The sequence below is a fragment of the Mus musculus genome, chromosome 2 (genome assembly GCF_000001635.26).
Source record: "Mus musculus strain C57BL/6J chromosome 2, GRCm38.p6 C57BL/6J".
NCBI classification, from domain to species: domain Eukaryota; kingdom Metazoa; phylum Chordata; class Mammalia; order Rodentia; family Muridae; genus Mus; species Mus musculus.
This window is the reverse complement of record NC_000068.7, coordinates 34,714,542-34,732,844: the sequence shown is the minus strand read 5'-3', so window position 1 is coordinate 34,732,844 and position 18,303 is coordinate 34,714,542. Positions and strand designations below refer to the sequence as shown.

At 39.3% G+C, this 18,303-nt stretch overlaps 1 protein-coding gene across 15 annotated transcripts in view; it reads left to right on the top strand.

Annotated features, from left to right (window-relative positions):
- The window catches only part of Gapvd1 (GTPase activating protein and VPS9 domains 1), a 79,108-nt gene that overhangs the window by 22,441 nt on the left and 38,364 nt on the right, over positions 1 to 18,303 (top strand). For 9 of the 15 annotated variants that reach the window (XR_003953694.1, XR_003953693.1, XR_003953692.1 and 6 more), the window contains 9 exons: positions 2,165 to 2,382; positions 3,671 to 4,514; positions 5,543 to 5,629; positions 7,332 to 7,466; positions 7,613 to 7,802; positions 9,827 to 9,907; positions 12,117 to 12,277; positions 15,463 to 15,592; positions 17,515 to 17,640. Coding sequence is in view for 10 of the 15 variants with exons in the window: in XM_017319195.2 (XP_017174684.1) it covers positions 2,198 to 2,382; positions 3,671 to 4,514; positions 5,543 to 5,629; positions 7,332 to 7,466; positions 7,613 to 7,802; positions 9,827 to 9,907; positions 12,117 to 12,277; positions 15,463 to 15,592; positions 17,515 to 17,640 (1,939 nt within the window). In the remaining 5 variants the exon portion in view is untranslated. Of the gene's footprint in view, positions 1 to 2,164; positions 2,383 to 3,670; positions 4,515 to 5,542; positions 5,630 to 7,331; positions 7,467 to 7,612; positions 7,803 to 9,826; positions 9,908 to 12,116; positions 12,278 to 15,462; positions 15,593 to 17,514; positions 17,641 to 18,303 lie in introns of those variants that run through there. The other 6 variants (XM_011239150.3, NM_001356441.1, XM_030251956.1 and 3 more) reach the window with 4 other exon arrangements.

The following is an 18,303-nucleotide window of genomic DNA, read 5'->3' as shown; positions in this document are numbered from 1 at the left end:
CCATGTACCATTATGCCTGTCATGTCCAAATTTTACTTAATCTGTTTCTTAGCTTCTGGCTATTAACTTGTTGTAACTGTTGTCTTAGAAGAACAGAACAAAGCCGGGTGTGGTTGCGCATGCCTTTAATCCCCGCAGAGGAGGGGAAGGCGAATTTCTGGGTTTGAGGCCAGCCTGGTCTACAAAGTGAGTTCCAGGACAGCCAGGGCTACACAGAGAAACCCTGTCTCGAAAAACAAAAACAAAAACAACAAAAACAAAAACAAAAGATGAAAGAAGGAAGAAGAGAACAGTTCTTACTTTTTCCTTAGTTGTCATATTTCGTTTTCGGTGCTAGGGATTAAAGCCAGTGGCTCGTGCATACTAGGTAGGTCGTTCTCTTCCACTGAGCTGTATTACTTAGTTCACGATAGTTTTAAAATTTTGTTTTACAGGGTAAGCTATGGTCAGCTTTTTTATGGCATTCTGACCACAAATATAGAAGTATAAAAAGGAAAGCTTTATAATAATTGAACCTGATTAAAAAGATACTTAGAAAGTTTGTCTTGTGGAAAAGTTCTCTAAAAAAATGCTTATGAAGGTCATGGAGATGGCACAGAGGGAGGATATAGCTACCTGCCACTAGATAACCAGAATTGTAAGTTATCGTATGACCTCCACATTCATGGCATGGCATGTGTGCATGTGCTCTTACACACACACACACACACACACACCCTATAATGAAACAAAGAAATTGACACTACTGGGTGATTTAGGAGTTCATTTCTTGGTTAGATTGGATGGAACATTATTTTAAGTGTTAATCTTGTATTTAATTTTGTTTAAGATTATTACTAGATGTTACTTACTTTAGTTTATGTGTATCAGTGTTTTGCCTGCATGTATATATGTGTGCCTCATGTGTGCCTGGTGCCATTGGTGGTCAGGAGAGAACATCAGATTCCCTAGAGCTAGCTGAATAAAAAGACACAAACCACCACATGCATTCTGGGAGCCAAATCCAGGTACTACTACTAACTGCTGAGTTCTCTCTTCAGCTCCGTTAAGTTCTAAGTTTTAAGGGTTTTTTGTTTGTTTGTTTTTGAGAGAGTCTCTCTATATAGTTCTGGATGTCTTAGAACATGCTGTGTAAACTGTTTATAATTGCTGCGGTTAAAGGTATGGACCACCGTGTCTAGTCCCAAGTTGGTTTTTTTTTTGTTGTTGTTGTTTTTTTTTTTTTTTGAGACAGGGTTTTTCTGTATAGCCCTGGCTGTCCTGGAACTCACTTTGTAGACCAGGCTGGCCTCGAACTCAGAAATCCACCTGCCTCTGCCTCACGAGTGCTGGGATTAAAGGTGTGCCTCACCATGCCCGGCTAGTCCTAAATTTTAATTTTGAAGCTATAGTTGAAGATTTTAACTTCTAAACTGTATAAATTCATTTTTTGTTTTTTTGTTTTTGGTTTTTTTTGTTTTTTGTTTTTTTTTTTTTTTTTTTGAGACAGGGTTTCTCTGTATAGCCCTGGCTGTCCTGGAACTCACTCTGTAGATCCGCCTGCCTCTGCCTCCCAAGTGCTAGGAGTAAAGGCGTGCGCCACCACGCCCGGCTTCATTTTTATTTTGCTGTGTCGGTGGATTTCTGAGTTTGAGGCCAGCCTGGTCTACAGAGTGAGTTCCAGGACAGCCAGGGCTACACAAAGAAACCCTGTCTCGAAAACCCAAAAAAAAAAAAAAAAAAAAAGAAAGAAAGAAGAAGAAAACATGTTTATTTGGTAGCTTGAACAGTATTTTAGTTATAAGATTATGGGCTCTTTGAGATTAGAGGAATCCGGCTGAGTTCCAGCAAAACTCAAGAATATATTTGTTACTACAACTGGCTCTCATAATATTTAATTGTTTGTGGGTTTTTAATTTTTATTTCTATGAACCCAGGGCCTCATGCATGCTAGGCTTGACCACTGAAATCTATCTCCAGCCTCATAATACTCAATTTAAAAATTTGGTGATATATATATATGGGTGTGTGTATTGTTTTTTAAGGACTCAGATTTTGATGTGACTACCCATCCCTATTATTTTTTATTCTTTAAGAAAGAGTCTTTACTGTGTATTTTAGTCTTTGATTTTAGAAAATAATTTATGTGATATGAACTTGAATTTTGTCATTTTTTTATTCTTAGTGATCAACTTTTGTACCTTTTCCGAATTCAAAGATGGTGAAGCTAGATATTCACACATTGGCCCACCACCTCAAGCAGGAACGCTTATATGTGAGCTCTGAGAAACAGCTCATTCAGAGGCTAAATGCCGATGTACTGAAGACAGCTGAAAAGCTGTATCGAACAGCGTGGATTGCAAAGCAACAGAGGATTAATTTGGATCGTCTTATTATAACCAGGTAAAGACAAATTTTTCAGGTCATGCATTATGTGAATACTACTAGCTAACTAAATGAATCTCTTAAGTGCATGGTTTTGAATCAATATTAGGTGAGTCTTTGCTTATAAAATGTATGGCGTTACTTGTTTATGAATTAGCTTAAACTGTGATATGGATAAGTGTAACTTAAGGATTATTGTTTTATGCTTTGAATACATAACATTTTATTGTTCTAGAGACTAAATTTTGTGATGTTTATGTGCATTTCCATGTTTTGGAATTATATATCTTTTTGTTTGTTTTTCAAGATAGGGTTTCTCTGTGTAGCTTTTTTTTTAAAGATTTATTTATTTATTTTATGTATATGAGTACACCATTGCTCTCTTCAGGCATACCAGAGAAGGCATCTATGGTTGCTGGGAATTGCACTCAGGACCTCTGGAAGAGCAGTCAGTGCTCTTAACCACTGACCCATCTCTCCAGCTCTCTGTGTAGCCTTGGTTGCCCTGGAACTCACTCTGTAGACCAGGCTGGCCTCCAACTCATAGAGATCCACCTACCTTTGCCTCCCAAGCTCTGGGCTAAAGGCATGAACCACCACTGTCTAGTGGAATTGGGTATCTTTTAAAAGAAAAAAAGCTGTTTTAGATTTAAAATTTTTATTTTATGTGTATGGGTGTTTTGCCCACCTGTAGATCTATGTGCCCTTGAATGCCTGGTGTTCATGCCATTGTTCCAAGAAGCAGTTTTTTAACTGTAACAATTTAGTATAATGTTGTTAAAAGTAGTCAGATTAAAAAAGAATATATACTGTATGATTGTATTTATAAAAATCTGAAGAGGCAGGACTGACCTTTGATGATGTCATTCAGGTCACAGCTCTTTGCTGTGATCTCCCGGGAGGTATTGCCTGGTAGGCCGAATGTACAAATGTAAATCAGACCCAGGGCTTTGTGCTTATCAGCAAGTGTTCTGCCAACTGAGCTACCTCCCCAGCTCCTGTTTTGATTATTTTAGTACTTGAATATTTGTGAATGTTCTTGTGTCAGTAAATAAGCAGTTTTTAATCTGTAGCAAATTTTTAAATTTAATTCATAGAAGATAGCTCTGGATGCTGAATATGGAAAAGTTGACTTCTTTTTTACTTTCAGGTATGGCGGTCTTTACTCACTGTTCTCAGAGTTTAGCAATTCAAGGAGATGTCACTGTTGGCACAGTAATGAACTCAAATTTATTAATTTCAATATAGTGCCTATGTTGTATAATTGTTGTTAATATTATTTTGCCTGTGTGCTAATATTTTCCAGTGCTGAAGCTTCCCCTGCTGAGTGTTGCCAGCATGCCAAGATTTTGGAAGATACACAGTTTGTTGATGGATATAAGCAACTGGGATTTCAGGAAACAGCTTATGGAGAATTCCTGAGTCGGTTAAGAGAAAATCCACGACTTATTGCCTCCTCTTTGGTTGCTGGAGAAAAACTCAATCAGGAGAACACACAAAGTGTTATCTACACTGTTTTTACCTCCTTGTATGGCAACTGTATTATGCAAGAAGATGAAAGCTACCTCCTTCAGGTTTTACGATACTTGATTGAATTTGAACTTAAAGAAAGTGACAACCCCAGGCGCCTTTTGAGGAGAGGAACTTGTGCCTTCAGCATCTTATTTAAACTTTTTTCTGAAGGACTGTTTTCTGCCAAACTTTTCCTTACGGCTACTTTGCATGAGCCAATCATGCAGCTCCTCGTAGAGGATGAAGACCACCTGGAAACAGATCCAAACAAGCTGATAGAGAGATTCTCTCCAGCTCAGCAAGAAAAACTCTTTGGAGAGAAAGGCTCAGATAGATTTAGGCAAAAGGTTCAAGAAATGGTAGATTCCAATGAGGCTAAACTAGTGGCTTTGGTGAACAAATTTATTGGTTATCTTAAACAGAATACATACTGCTTTCCACATAGTTTGAGGTGGATTGTGTCACAGATGTACAAAACTCTTTCTTGTGTAGACAGATTGGAGGTTGGGGAAGTCAGAGCAATGTGTACCGATCTTCTGCTGGCTTGCTTCATTTGTCCTGCAGTTGTCAATCCAGAGCAGTATGGGATAATATCTGATGCTCCTATTAATGAGGTGGCAAGATTTAACCTGATGCAGGTATGGTTTTGCTATTATTATTATTTTAAGATTTACTATTATTTGCTATTATTATTATTTTAAGATTGCTTTAAATGCAATCAAACAAAAGTGATAAGCATTTAAAGCACAAACAACAATAACAATGACAACAAAACGTTGGTTGGAGGTGGAGAGATGGCTCTCTGGTTAAAAGTGTTTGTTACTATTGTAGAACTGAGTTCAGTTCCCAGTACCTACGTCAGATAGCCACTACTTGTAACTCCAGGGGATTCAACTTCTAGCTTCCATGTTCAGGTATACACACTTAAGGGAAAAAAAAAAATCATTGTTTCTTGTCTGCATGGTGGCTCACACCTTTAATCCCAACACTTGGGGCAGAGGCAGCAGATCCCTGTGAGTTGGAGGCCAGCATAGTCTATATAGCAAGTTCTAGGGCAGCCAGGGCTACACAGACCCTGTCTAAAAAAGCAACTGAAAACTATAAAGAGAATGCTTTTCCCTGTATTTGTGTTATACTTGAAGTCATTTATTGTGTGAGTTAGCCTTTGCAGATACTTAAAATTTTTTCTTGGGGCAGAGGTAGTTTGGGAATAAAAATGTTATGTAAGCTTGACAATTTGAATTTCATATCTGGGACCTATGATAAAGGAGAGAGCCAACTTCCAAAAATTGTCTTCTGACCTCCACATGTGCACCGTGACACGCATGCACACACATACAGTAATAATAAAGTGTAAAATATTTTTAAGCACACAAAGTACAATACCAGAAACAAATAAACTGTGCTTTCAGTTTCCTCGTGCTGCTGTCATGTGCTAAGAAGGAATTACAGCAACGCTTTCTACTTCCTCTAATTCTTAATCTGAAAATAACAAAAGCTGACAGAGACAAGATACACATTTTATTGGGAACATTATTTTGTTTGCTAGATCAGATGAATATGAATATTTTTGTGAAACCAGATTCTTAGACTGGAATGGAAGTGCTTTCAAAAACCAGTGCTGGTGTGTGCACCCACATCTGCTTATCATTGCTTTTGTTTGCAGGTTGGCCGCCTTTTGCAGCAGCTAGCAATGACTGGCACTGAAGAAGGAGATCCCCGGACCAAAAATAGCCTTGGAAAATTTGACAAAGTAGGAATGAGTGTTGTGTCATGAGAAATACGGTTCGTAGACTATAAGATGTCCAGGAGTGCTAACCCACACCTGTAATCTCAGTTGAGGTGGGAGGATTGCCTTGAGTCCAAGGTTAGCCTAGATAACAGTGAGTCCTCCTTACAAACAAAGGAAACATACTGATTTGGTGCACAACTTTTACTCTGCATTCACTGTGATTCCCAGACCCAGCCTGGTCCACACAGAAGTTCCAGGCCATCCAGGGCTATTTAGAAAGATCCTCTGTCAAGAACAAACAGCATGAAGTGAAATAATATAAAAAAAATAATTCTGGCAAAGTATTAGTGAACTTTAGTGTTCTTTTTATTAAATCTTGTCTTTAGGTGATATGAAATTTAAATATTTCAGTCATTAATTTTTTTTAAAAATTAGTTAACAATATTGTATCAGCAGCAGTTAAATTTAGGAAGATTTCTCTAATGGTTATAATTAAACTGTCTTATAAATATTAAAGGGTTATTATAATGAGACTCAAGACCTATTATATTATTTTTTAAAAGTTTGTTTTTAACTTATTACTAATATAACAGTCAGCAATAATTAAATAAGTTAAAATTTTTTATGACTTTTTTCAGTTAGTTGAGTAACATAAATATTTCATTATATTTTGAGTAGGCTACTAGTTTAACTTGGTTTAAAACTCATGTCAGACTGGAGAGATTACTCAGAAGGTAAGAGTGCTTGGTGTTCTTTCAGAGGACAGGAGTTTAGTTCTGAGCACCAAGCTTGTGTGGCTTACAATCACCTGTAATTTCAGTCCTTTGGGGATCCTGTACTCTCATCTTGCCTTTGCAGTCACCAGCACATATTCATATTCATATATATACATACATATATAAGAATTCATCTTAAAAGCAAATGAATAAAAAATACGAAAACCTCAAATACCATTCTGAGCATAGCAGTCCATATTATAATCCTGAGGAGTGGGTGCAGGAACATCACTCTGCTTTGATGCCAACTTGGACACCATTGTGAGTATTAGGCCAGCCAATGCCAGAGAGTAGAATTTTGTTTCAAAACAATAGGGTTTGTTTCAACAACAAACCCCCCAAGAAATAAGAAACAGGGCTAGCTGTGACTTAGTGGGTAAAGGTGCTTGTGATACCAAACCTGATGACTGAGTTTGGTTCTCAGAACCTGCATGGGGAGGAGAGAGCCAACGCCTCCAGGCTGTCTTCTCATCTCCACGTGTACATCCTCATGAACACTCACTCACCCAGCCCACCCTACACACAAAGAAACACATGAAAACATTGAAAGGAAAAACCAAAAAATAAAAATTAAATTAAACTACAATACAAATGTGTGTTGTCTGTCTCCCCATGCTTGTCACCCATCACTCCCATTCCTCTCCCGAGAGTTCTGAATGATAACATCAGTCTTTTCTGGAGGTCTGCATGTATCAGCACACTTCTGGTAGGTCTCTCACTCCACACCCTCCCAGCCTTTCCAGTACTGTAGGTTGTAGAATACATGCATATACTTCGGGTTTTTTTGAGCTTATTCTGCATCACTGTATAAAGATCTACAGCTTTTAAAGTGTAAGGTTTAAAATAGTTTTCATGAAGCTATTTTTTTATGCTTGTCTACCTTGGTCAGGAAATTTTCCAGTCTTTTGAGGGGAGAATTTCACTTTGATCTCTTCCTGTTTCAACAGGGCTGTGTCGCTGCTTTCCTTGATGTTGTAATTGGGGGCCGTGCAGTGGAGACTCCGCCAATGTCCTCTGTTAATCTTCTGGAAGGCTTGAGCAGAACTGTGGTGTATATAAGTTACAGTCAGCTTATTACTCTGGTAATGGCATCATTCTTTAACTGAAGTTTTTGGATTTCATTCTTTTAGCCATGCGTTGGCAGGTCACAGATGAATACGTACTATAAGAAATATGTATTATTTTTGAAAATTGGATTTTACTAGATAATATCTTTTCCTTTTACCAGGTAAATTTTATGAAGAGTGTGATGTCTGGAGATCAACTGAAAGAAGATAGAATGGCTCTTGACAATTTGTTGGCAAACCTGCCCCAGGCTAAGCCAGGGAAGAGCAGCAGTCTGGACATGACTCCCTATAGCACTCCTCAGATGTCTCCAGCAACCACTCCAGCCAACAAGAAGAATCGATTACCTATAGGTAAGGAGAACCTGCCATACTGGGGCTTATTTATTTATTTATTTATTTATTTATTTATTATATGTAAGTACACTGTAGCTGTCTTCAGACACTCCAGAAGAGGGCGTCAGATCTCATTATGGATGGATGGTTGTGAGCCACCATGTGGTTGCTGGGATTTGAACTCCGGACCTTTGGAAGAGCAGTCGGGTGCTCTTACCCATTGAGCCATCTCACCTAAATACTAGTTCTTCAAAGACGAGGATGTAGTCCATAGGTAGAGAATTTGCCTAGTATGTATGAAGCCCTGGGTTCAGCTCCCAGCACTGCATAGACCAAGTGTTATGGCACAGGACTGTAATACCAGCATCCAGATGGTGGAAGTGGGTGATCAGAGTTTAAGGTCAGCCTTGGGTAGTTCCTGGCCTGCTTGGGTTGTATTAGACCCTGCTTTTAAAAAGAAATAATTAAATTAGGCTTTACTCACTGAGTCTTTGTAACCTATCTACCTGCATGTGAAGATTGATCACTAATTAAACCTGTTTTTACAAATGTTTCATTTAATCCATACAAACATCCAACATGGTATGATCATTGTTTTATACTTATATTAGATGCTGGGGATACAAAGAACATTAATATAAGCCCTGATAGTCTCAGGTTAGTTACTCCTAGGCAGTTTCAAATGTAAAGTACTCTGCCACTGAGTCACACCTCTGCTCAACTTTACACATTTTAAAGAAGAGGATTTCATTTTAACTACAGTTAACTGATTTTTTACAAACAGTTTCTAAAAATGTTTCTTGAAATCAATGTTTTCCCTTTAACATACTATGGATTTATAGCAACAAGAATATGATATCATCAAGTCTTTAGCTTTCTTTACTATCCTAAAATGTCAGATTTATAATTCAAAATGGGGCTAGGTAGTAGATCCCAGCATTCTACAGGAGTAGAGGCAGAGGCAGTCAGATCTCTGAGTTCAAAGACAGCCTGGTTTACAGATCAAGTTCCAGGACAGCCAGGGCCACACAGAGAAACCTTGCCTTGAGAGCCAACCAACAAGCAAATAAATAAAATAAAACAATACGTTTCTTTTTTTTTTTTTAAAGATTTATTTATTGATTATATGTAAGTACACTGTAGCTGTCTTCAGACACTCCAGAAGAGGGAGTCAGATCTCATTACGGATGGTTGTGAGCCACCATGTGGTTGCTGGGATTTGAACTCTGGACCTTCGGAAGAGCAGTCGGGTACTCTTACCCACTGAGCCATCTCACCAGCCCAAACAATACGTTTCTTAAAAAAAACCTTGTTTATTTATTATATGTAAGTACACTGTAGTTGGAGATGGTTGTGAGCCACCATGGGTTGCTGGGATTTGAACTCAGGACCTTTGGAAGAACAGTCAGTGCTCTGTTAACCTTGTGATTGCACTGAGCCATCTCACCAGCCCCCAACAATACATTTCTTAACTAGGCATGGTGATGCATGCCTTTAATTCCAGCACGCAGGAGGCAGAGTTAAGCAATGGAATGTAGTGAGACCCTATCTCAAAAACAAAAACAAAAAACCAAATTACTTTTGATTAAAAAACGATGTTTTATGTTTAGTGATTTTTTTTTTTTTTTTTTTTTAATATTGTAGACCATAGCCGGGCATGGTGGCGCATGCCTTTAATCCCAGCACTTGGGAAGCAGAGGCAGGCGGATTTCTGAGTTCGAGGCCAGCCTGGTCTACAAGTTCCAGGACAGCCTACAGAGAGAAACCCTGTCTCGAAAAACCAAAACAAACAAACAAACTAAAACCAATATTGTAGACCATAATTTGTTATGTTAGTTTTTTGGGTTTTTTTTTTTTTTTTTCTTTTTTTCTGTCACTTGAATGTTATTAGAGATGGGTGTAATGGGAAGAAATTTCAAATGTCTGCCCAGTGTTTTGTATGGTCATGTAACCTTGTGATTGCACTTAATTTAATAATTTAAACAAGTGTTTCAATGTTCAGAGGGTTGATCTTCTTTCTATTTAATATTTTTGCAACCCAGGACAACAGTTAGCAGCCATCACTGCCTGGGATTCGTCAGCCACCAATCTTACTGCTCATATTCCTCTAGTAACCCCATTTGGTGGGTAGTAGGCCATTCTTCTTGTCTTCCATATTGTGCGCTAGAAATATTCACAGGTGTGCTCTCTGTGCATGCTGCTTTTGCTTTCTTTCTCTAAGTTGCTAATAACATTTGATCACTTGCATTTTTGTAAATTATAACTTTCAAGTTTGCTAAGTCACAGAGCTGCTTATGAGGTTGATTATGAGTTCACAGTAGAGGATGGGAGGGAAGCGTAAAGATGTGCTGGGCCTGTCTCAGGCTTGAGTGACGTTAGACTAAAAGAGATAATGAACATATCTGCAGTTTTGTAAATGAAGATGTTTATATCTGTTTGTCTTCAGCACGCAGAGAGGTCAGCTTGTCTCAGCATGCAGGTCGCTTCTGTTACTGCTGATGTTTCTTTTTGTCCTCACTTTTGATTGTATTGAGCCAGCAGAGAGTGTCTACTTCCCAGACAGTTGTACTGAATTTGATTGCTCTGTGAGAGAAAAGTGTCACAGAACACTAAAACACTTTGTCCCAAAAAAATTGTAAATTTCATTATTCAAAATTTCATATAAGATATATATAGGATGCAGCATGGGATAACTCAGTGGTAGAGAGGTAATGTGAGTAGGCCCTGGGGCAGTCCCCAGCACCAGAAGAAGGGGGATGGATGGATGGATGGGTGGATGGATGGAAAGATAGATGGATGTTAGATATATAGAGATCATTTTTAAATGTATATAATAAATTAGTTGAAAAAATAAATATTGTAAGCCTGGGAAGATGACTCAGAGGGTAAAGAACTTGATGCCAAACTTGCCAGTTTGAGTTTGATCCCTGGGGCTCACATGGTGGAAGAAGAGGACTGACTCCTACAAGTTGTGCTCTATGTACACAGGCGTGCTGTGGTGTACACACAATGCTAAAGAGATAGAAAAAGGAAAAAGAGAGCCGGGCGTGGTGGCGCACGCCTTTAATCCCAGCACTGGGGAGGCAGAGGCAGGCGGATTTCTGAGTTCCAGGACAGCCTGGTCTACAGAGTGAGTTCCAGGACAGCCAAGGCTGCACAGAGAAACCCTACCCTGTCTCAAAAAAAAAAAAAAAAAAAAAAAAAGAAAAGAAAAGAAAAGGGAAAAATATATGTATTCATGGTAGGAGAAAAGATAGGTGAGTTTTTAAAAAACTGTGTGTGTATATGTATGGTTGTGCCAGTATGTACAGGTGGAGGTCAGAGAACAACTCTTTGGGGTCAGTTTTCTTTTTCTACCAAGTGGGTTCTGGGAAACGAACTCAGGTCACCAGGCCGTGGCAGCCTTTACTGCTGAGCCATCTTATCAGTCTGAGTCTTGTATAGAGAGTCTAGTAAAGCAGAAAGGATCTCACTTTAACATAAAGCAATGCCCCTGTGTCTCAGGAAAGAGTTGATAATATTCAGAAGAAAGAAATCTGCTTTCAGAAACTCCCTGGTTTTGCCAGTAGTTCTCTGATGACTTTGCTGGGCATGATGGTGGAAGCCTGCCACCTCAGTGACCAGAGGGGGAAGCAGGACAGCGGGAGCCAGGCTTCTCTACTACACAGTGCAACCCTATCTTACAGAAATACGCATGCACGCCATTGTTTACCAGGTTTTCACATGACACTTTTTACATTTATAAGTTTGTGTATTAGAATGGGAGACTGCTGGCAGTTAAAACTTTTATAAGAAAAATAAGTTTAAGTGTCTTATTGAAACCTTGAGAATGAGGTAGTGCTTTTGTTGTCCCTGACCTCCTGGCTGGCTAGAGAGAATGTTTCCTGTATCACAGTGGTGTCAGGTGGAGCCTTCCTTTCTAGTAGACGTAGAGCAACATGTGTAGGAGTGTTTTGCCTGCATGTGTGTCTGTGTATGCGTGGTGCCTGGAGAGGGCAGAAGACGGTGTCAGCCTCCCTGGGACTGGAGTTATACATCTATAAGCTAGTATGTGCTTGTTGAGAGTTGAACTCAGGTCCTCTGCAAGAGCAGCAAGTGCTCTTAACTGCTGAGCCAACTCACCAGCCCTCTAATGGTCAGATTTGAAGAAGAGTCTGTATTGTCATCAGGAGAATGACTAGGGAGACCTAGTCTTTGTTTTGTCTGGATTTTTTTTTTGCTGTTTTCACCATTGTCTTTTATGCATGTACAAATGTTCAGCACAAACAGAAAACACATTTTTATATTCAGTGTGCTGTTTTTTTCATTGTGAGTTTTTCCCTTATTTGTTAGCAACTCGGAGCAGAAGCCGAAGTAATATGTTAATGGACCTACATATGGATCATGAAGGATCATCTCAAGAAACCATCCAGGAGGTACAGCCAGAAGAGGTGCTGGTCATTTCCTTAGGGACAGGCCCTCAGCTCACTCCAGGGATGATGTCAGAAAATGAGGTATGCGTTTAAGAGTACATGTCTTTAATTTTTAGTTTTTTATCTTGAGACAAGGTCTCACTACATAGGCCTGGCTGTCCTAGAAATTACTCTGTAGACCAGACTGGCCTTGAACTCACAGGTACCATCTTCCTTCATCTCCTGAGAGTTGAGAGTAAAGGCATGTGCTACCATATCTGATTTGTATTGCTGCATTTAACTTGCACCTATCACTGTAAAGAATTTTAAGTCCAGCATGATAGCTCATACCTGTGAGCTCAGCATGTGGGAGGGAGGCTGAGGTAAGAAGAGTGTGGCTGCATAGCTAGTTCTAGGCCAACATGGTCTACATAGTATCACCCTATTTCTGGAAGAAAATAAAAAGAGATACTAGCTAACTATCTAGCCAGAAACCCCTTGCTTCTCATCAGTATTCATAGCTCAGTCTGGTTGGTAGATATAACAAAGGTTATGTCTTTTATTTTGGGGGAGTCTTGTTTGTTTGCTTAATCGTGTTGCTTTGTTTTATTTTGTGTTTTGATACTGAGTCTCATGTAGCCATGGGTTGTCTTGAACTCTGGTCTTCTGCCTCTAACTTCCAAGTCCTGGGGTTGTAGGTATATGCCACTGTACTTAACATAGAGGTTTATACTAAATAAAATAGTACTAGTGGTTTATAAGTAACAGAAATTTATTTCTGATTGTTTTGGGAGCTCAGAAGTCCAAGATGAAGGCATGTTTGGTGTCTGGTTAGGGTCTGATTCCTGGTTTGTAGAGTCACCCTCTTACGGTGCTCTGGTGGTGTGGAGAAGGTGTGTGGGCTGATGTATGGACACTAGTCCCATCTGTGCTCTCACTTTGTGGGCTAGCATTTGACCACATGGACCTTTGCAAGGCTCACACATGCGGTTTATACCAATTTGTTTTTTTTTTCTTTCCCTCCCTCTCCCTTTCCTTCCTCTTTGATAGTCTCTTAGGTGTCTAAAGCTGGACTGAAATTTGATCTATATTTCTCCAGTATATGACCATGATCTTTTGCTCCTTCTGAGTCCACCTGGGTGCTAAGATACATTGGGGCTGGCGATTAAACTGAGATTTCCACATGCTTAGCAAACACTCTACCACTGAGTTGTTTCCAATCCCACAATGCATTATTTTCCATAAGTCTATTCGATAAACCATCAAGTGCTAAGTCCCTTTGAACAGTTATGGAGGTGGGTCTTCACTTTAATACTTAACATTATACTGAAGTTGGTGAGCGTGCCCACAACAAAAGGAATTGTTCTAGTAGCAATATTGACATTGTGGCATAGAAATTGGTAAGACTTCTCTAGCCATTTGTAGAAATGTTTTGTTTATTTTCATCTGGTGGTAGAGTAGTAGTATTCCTGTTTAGAGTCAAATTTTCCTAATGTATACTTTCTATTGTATGGTTAGAGGAAAATGGAAGAGATAAATAAAAATTAGGAAAGCAAACTTTGATTAATTATATGTACATTGGTGTTTTGCCTGTGTGTATGTCTGTGTGAGGGTGTTGGATCCCCTGGCACTGGAGATACAAGAAGTTGTAAGATTCTGTGTGGGTTCTGGGAATTGAACCTGGGTCCTCTGGAAGAGGAATTAATGCTTTTAACCACTAATCAATTTCTCCAGCCCCTAATTTTTTTTAAAAGATTATTTTATGTGTATGAGTGTTTTACCTGTATTTCTATGTGCACCTCATTATTGCCTGGTGACCAGGGGGTCCATTGGATCCCCTGAACCTGGAATTACAGATTGTTGTAAGCCATCATGTAGGGGTTGGAAATCAAATTCAGGTCGTCTGAAAGAGCAACAAGTGCTTTTAACTACCAAGCTTTCTCTAGCCCAGATTGTTTGTTTGTTTGTTTGTTTGTTTTTCAAGAATGAGATCAGGGAACTATGATGGCAGAATGGTTAAGCTAAGAGCATATATCGTGCCAGTGGTGGTGCCTTTAATCCCAGCACTCGGGAGGCAGAGTCAGCTAGATTTCTGTTATTTCAAGAGCAGCATGGTCTATAGATCAAGTTCTAGGACAGTCAGAGCTAAAGAAAGAAAACCTGTCTCAGGGGTGGAGGGTGGGGGCGTGTACACATGCTGTTTTTATAGAGTATTGTTCTGATCATCCACATCAGGTGGCTCATCTGCCCATAGCTCCAGGAGATCTAGTGCCCTCATCTGGACTTTCTAGGCACCTACACTCACACCTGTATACCCTGCCACCAACATATATATCTAATTTTTTTTTAAACTTCAAAGGGGAAAAAGAAGATGTCGTGTAAAGCTGGACATAGTGGTACATACCTGTGCATGCTCAGGGGCAACTTGATCTGCAAGGTTTCTAAGGCAGCCTGGACAATGAGACTGTGCCTCAAAAATAAAGTAAAAGCCAGAAAGGGAAAGAGATGTCAAAGTTGGAGTCAAAATTGGTTTTAAGAATTTGTTAAGAGTATGAGGTTAGAGCTATCATGAGGAAACATCTTGATTCTTTGATTGTAGAGAATGATTTGCAGACGTGTGTGTGTGTGTGTGTGTGTGTGTGTGTGTGTGTGTGTATGATCCACACATTTTTGGTATTGGGGATTGATTTTAGGTCATCCTGGCTTAGAGGCAAGTGTCTTTCTTATCTGTTGACCCACCTTGCTGGCTTAGAAACAACTTATATTCAATGACTGATGGGTTATTTTTTTTAAAGAAAGTTCATTGCTAGCTTGAAAAAAAGTCACAGTTTATAAATCCAGTTGTTGTATGTGGTGGCTTACATCTGTAACCCTAGCACTCAGGAGATGGAGGCAAGGATCAAGAATTCAGGGCTAGCCTGGGTTGAACAAACAAAAGGAATCTGTCAGATTCTTAGTTGAAAACTATAACTCAAGCCGAGAGAACAGACTGGGACGGCTGTACTGACTTAAGAGAAACACCAGTTTTCTGATGGCTGCATCTTGTCTCCTGTCTCCTTCCTGTGTGACGCTAGCTGCTGCTGGCCCTGAAAGGAGAATGGAAAGACATAGTTTGAGTTATCTTCAAACATAGACTTTGTTCTGAGTCTATTTGAAAGCTTGATAGACCTTGCAAATGTATTTTAGTTAAAAATAACAAGAACTTAAATTAGCATTTTTGTAGTTTATTTTATTCTCAGTAGTCTTTCATTTGAAATAGGTTAGATTTTTATTTTAATTTTTTTCAGGTTCTAAACATGCAGCTTTCGGATGGAGGACAAGGAGATGTCCCTGTTGATGAAAACAAACTCCACGGTAAACCTGATAAAACCTTGCGCTTTTCCCTCTGCAGTGATAATCTGGAAGGCATATCTGAAGGTGAAGGGTTACTTCATTCAGGGAGTGTGTGATTGAAGTTGTTCTGTGTTCTTTAAAGGAGCCTTATAAATTATAGTTAAGCCACCCATGCCTCTCACTAAGGAGAATAATGAAATTTCCTCTAATGAGCTTTAACATGACTATAAGATTGTTTCCTGAATAAAATTAAGATTGCAAGTGGCTGTTGGTCCTATAAAATGACCAAACATGTCAATGTTAAATGAGTAACAGCAAGTGTGGTTCTCAGTCTTGGTGTCGGCACAAGCTTATAGCGCTCCTTTAGAGGGATATAGTGCATGTGTAACTGCGGAGAGTGGATGCTGGCATTGCAGGATGCTGTGTACACGTCTTTACTGTTCTGTGTTCCTTTATCCACACACTCACACATGCCTTTATGAATCAGGTCACTGTGGAATAAAAAAGTCAGGTGAGGGTGTAGTTGGTAGAGTGTTTGCCTGGCATCCCTAGACTTAATCTTCAGTAGTGGTGGGGGGAAAAAAAAAGGAAACTCTTAAACCAGATTGTGAAGTTAAGAGTTTGTCATTCCATATGTTAGGGCAGTTCATTTTATGAAAAAAGTTCAAGTTTACTAACATTTAAAAGGAGACATAAATATCCTCTTTAACCTTTCAGAAAATCGCTGATATGTTCAATCTAGAAAATGTGGAAAAGAAATAAGCTTACCTGTAATTTCACTGTTCTCTTAAAAGTTAATGTTTGATTATTTAGAGCAAAATCAAGTTTATGATGTTTGTAACCCTTTTATGTTTCATTAACATTCCCTTTGTATTTTGTGTTTTTAAATAACATGCTTTTTTTTCCTTTCATTATTTTGAGACAAGGTGTTATTATTGTCCCTGGCTGACCTGGAATTCACTAAGTAGACCAGACTGAACTTGCCCTTAACAGAGTTTCTCCTACCTCTGGTTCCCAAGTGCTAGGATTAAAGATGTGGTCACCATGCCTGGCAATTCATCACCTGGGCAACAGGCAGGTTCATCTCTGGGTTGGAGGCCAGCTTGTCTACAGAGTGAGTTCCAGGCAGCCAAGGTTACACAGAGAAGCACTGTCTTGAAAAAAACAAAACCAACAAGCAAAAGAATTGTTTGGTTTGCTTGTCCTACCAATGGCTCGCAGATGGCATAGCTTTTAAACTGGCCATTAAACCTTAACCTTGACTGCGTTCATCTGGTTGGACATATGGCCCTTGGCCCTAATGATTCGGTCATTTGCAGAACATTTCCAAGGAACGTCCAGGTCCATGAACCTGCTGGCATTGTTCTGCATGTCCAGGCACTTCCTGCTTACTCTTTACTGCACACTAGCACAGAAAGTACTTCTTTTTTTTTTTTTTTTTTAAAGATTTATTTATTTATTTATTATATGTAAGTACACTGTAGCTGTCTTCAGACACTCCAGAAGAGGGCATCAGATCTTGTTATGGATGGTTGTGAGCCACCATGTGGTTGCTGGGATTTGAACTCCGGACCTTTGGAAGAGCAGTCGGGTGCTCTTACCCACTGAGCCATCTCACCAGCCCAAAAGTACTTCTTTTTTAAGTATTATAGTAGCTCTTCAACAAGCAACCTTAGGTTATTTTTCTTATTAGTTTTTTAAAGATAAATTTCTAGAGGCAGACCTGTTGGCTCAAAGGCATTTATATTTTTAAGGAAATAAATAAAATATTAAAAGCATCTTAAATCAGGTATGATGGCACATATCTGTAATCGCAGGGTTCACAATGCTAAGGTAGAAGACTTGAAGAGTGTAAGATTAGTCTGGGCTATATAGTAAGGCCTTGTTTCAAAACAGAACAGAACAAAACCAGAAGAGAAATAAATACTATTTTCATGGCATGAAATATTACATAGTGACTTATGAATTTTTTAAGAAGATTGCTGACAGGATAAACATTTCTCCAGGTCCTTCCAATCGCTCCAATTCGGTGTCTTCTCTCGACCTGGAGGGAGAGTCTGTATCTGAACTTGGGGCAGGACCTTCTGGGAGTAACGGAGTTGAAGCACTGCAGCTGTTAGAGCACGAGCAAGGTAACGTGGTGGAGAACACATCTGTACAGGTAGCAAAGAACGTGCGTGATTTCAGGAAAGGTAGTCTCTTTGCTTGCTGTGAGTTGATTAATGATCATTAAAGTTGCATTTATCCATAGCTCCTTTAGTTTTTAAAAGGTGTTTAGTTGGTAAGTGTATTATTTGGGCTTAAATTATACACAGCAGTATGAGTTACTTTAAATTCTGTAATATTTATTATGTGGTACAATGATAACTACTAAGGGCTCAATAACTTAGGTTAGGGAAAGAACACTACAAATGGTTAAAAGCCCCAAGTTATATGATCTGAGTTTGATCCTTGGAACCCACCTAGTGGAAGAAGAGAGGCAACTCCTATATGTTGTCCTCTGAGCTCCACACACACACACACCATGGCACCAGTGTATGTGTATATACACGCACACATGCAAACAGAAATACATAGGAGGTAGGAGGATGACTCAGTGAGTAAATTGCCTGCCACAAAACATCAGGGCCCAAGTTTGGATCCCCAACAATTAGATAAGAAGCTGGGTTTGTGCACTTAGGTGACAGGTGGGTGATGGGTTGGGAGGAATGGAAGCATGGGAAGATGAAGAGGCAAACACAGGTAGATCCCTGGCTCTCTGACCTCTTGCCTGCACACACATGAGCACTGTACAT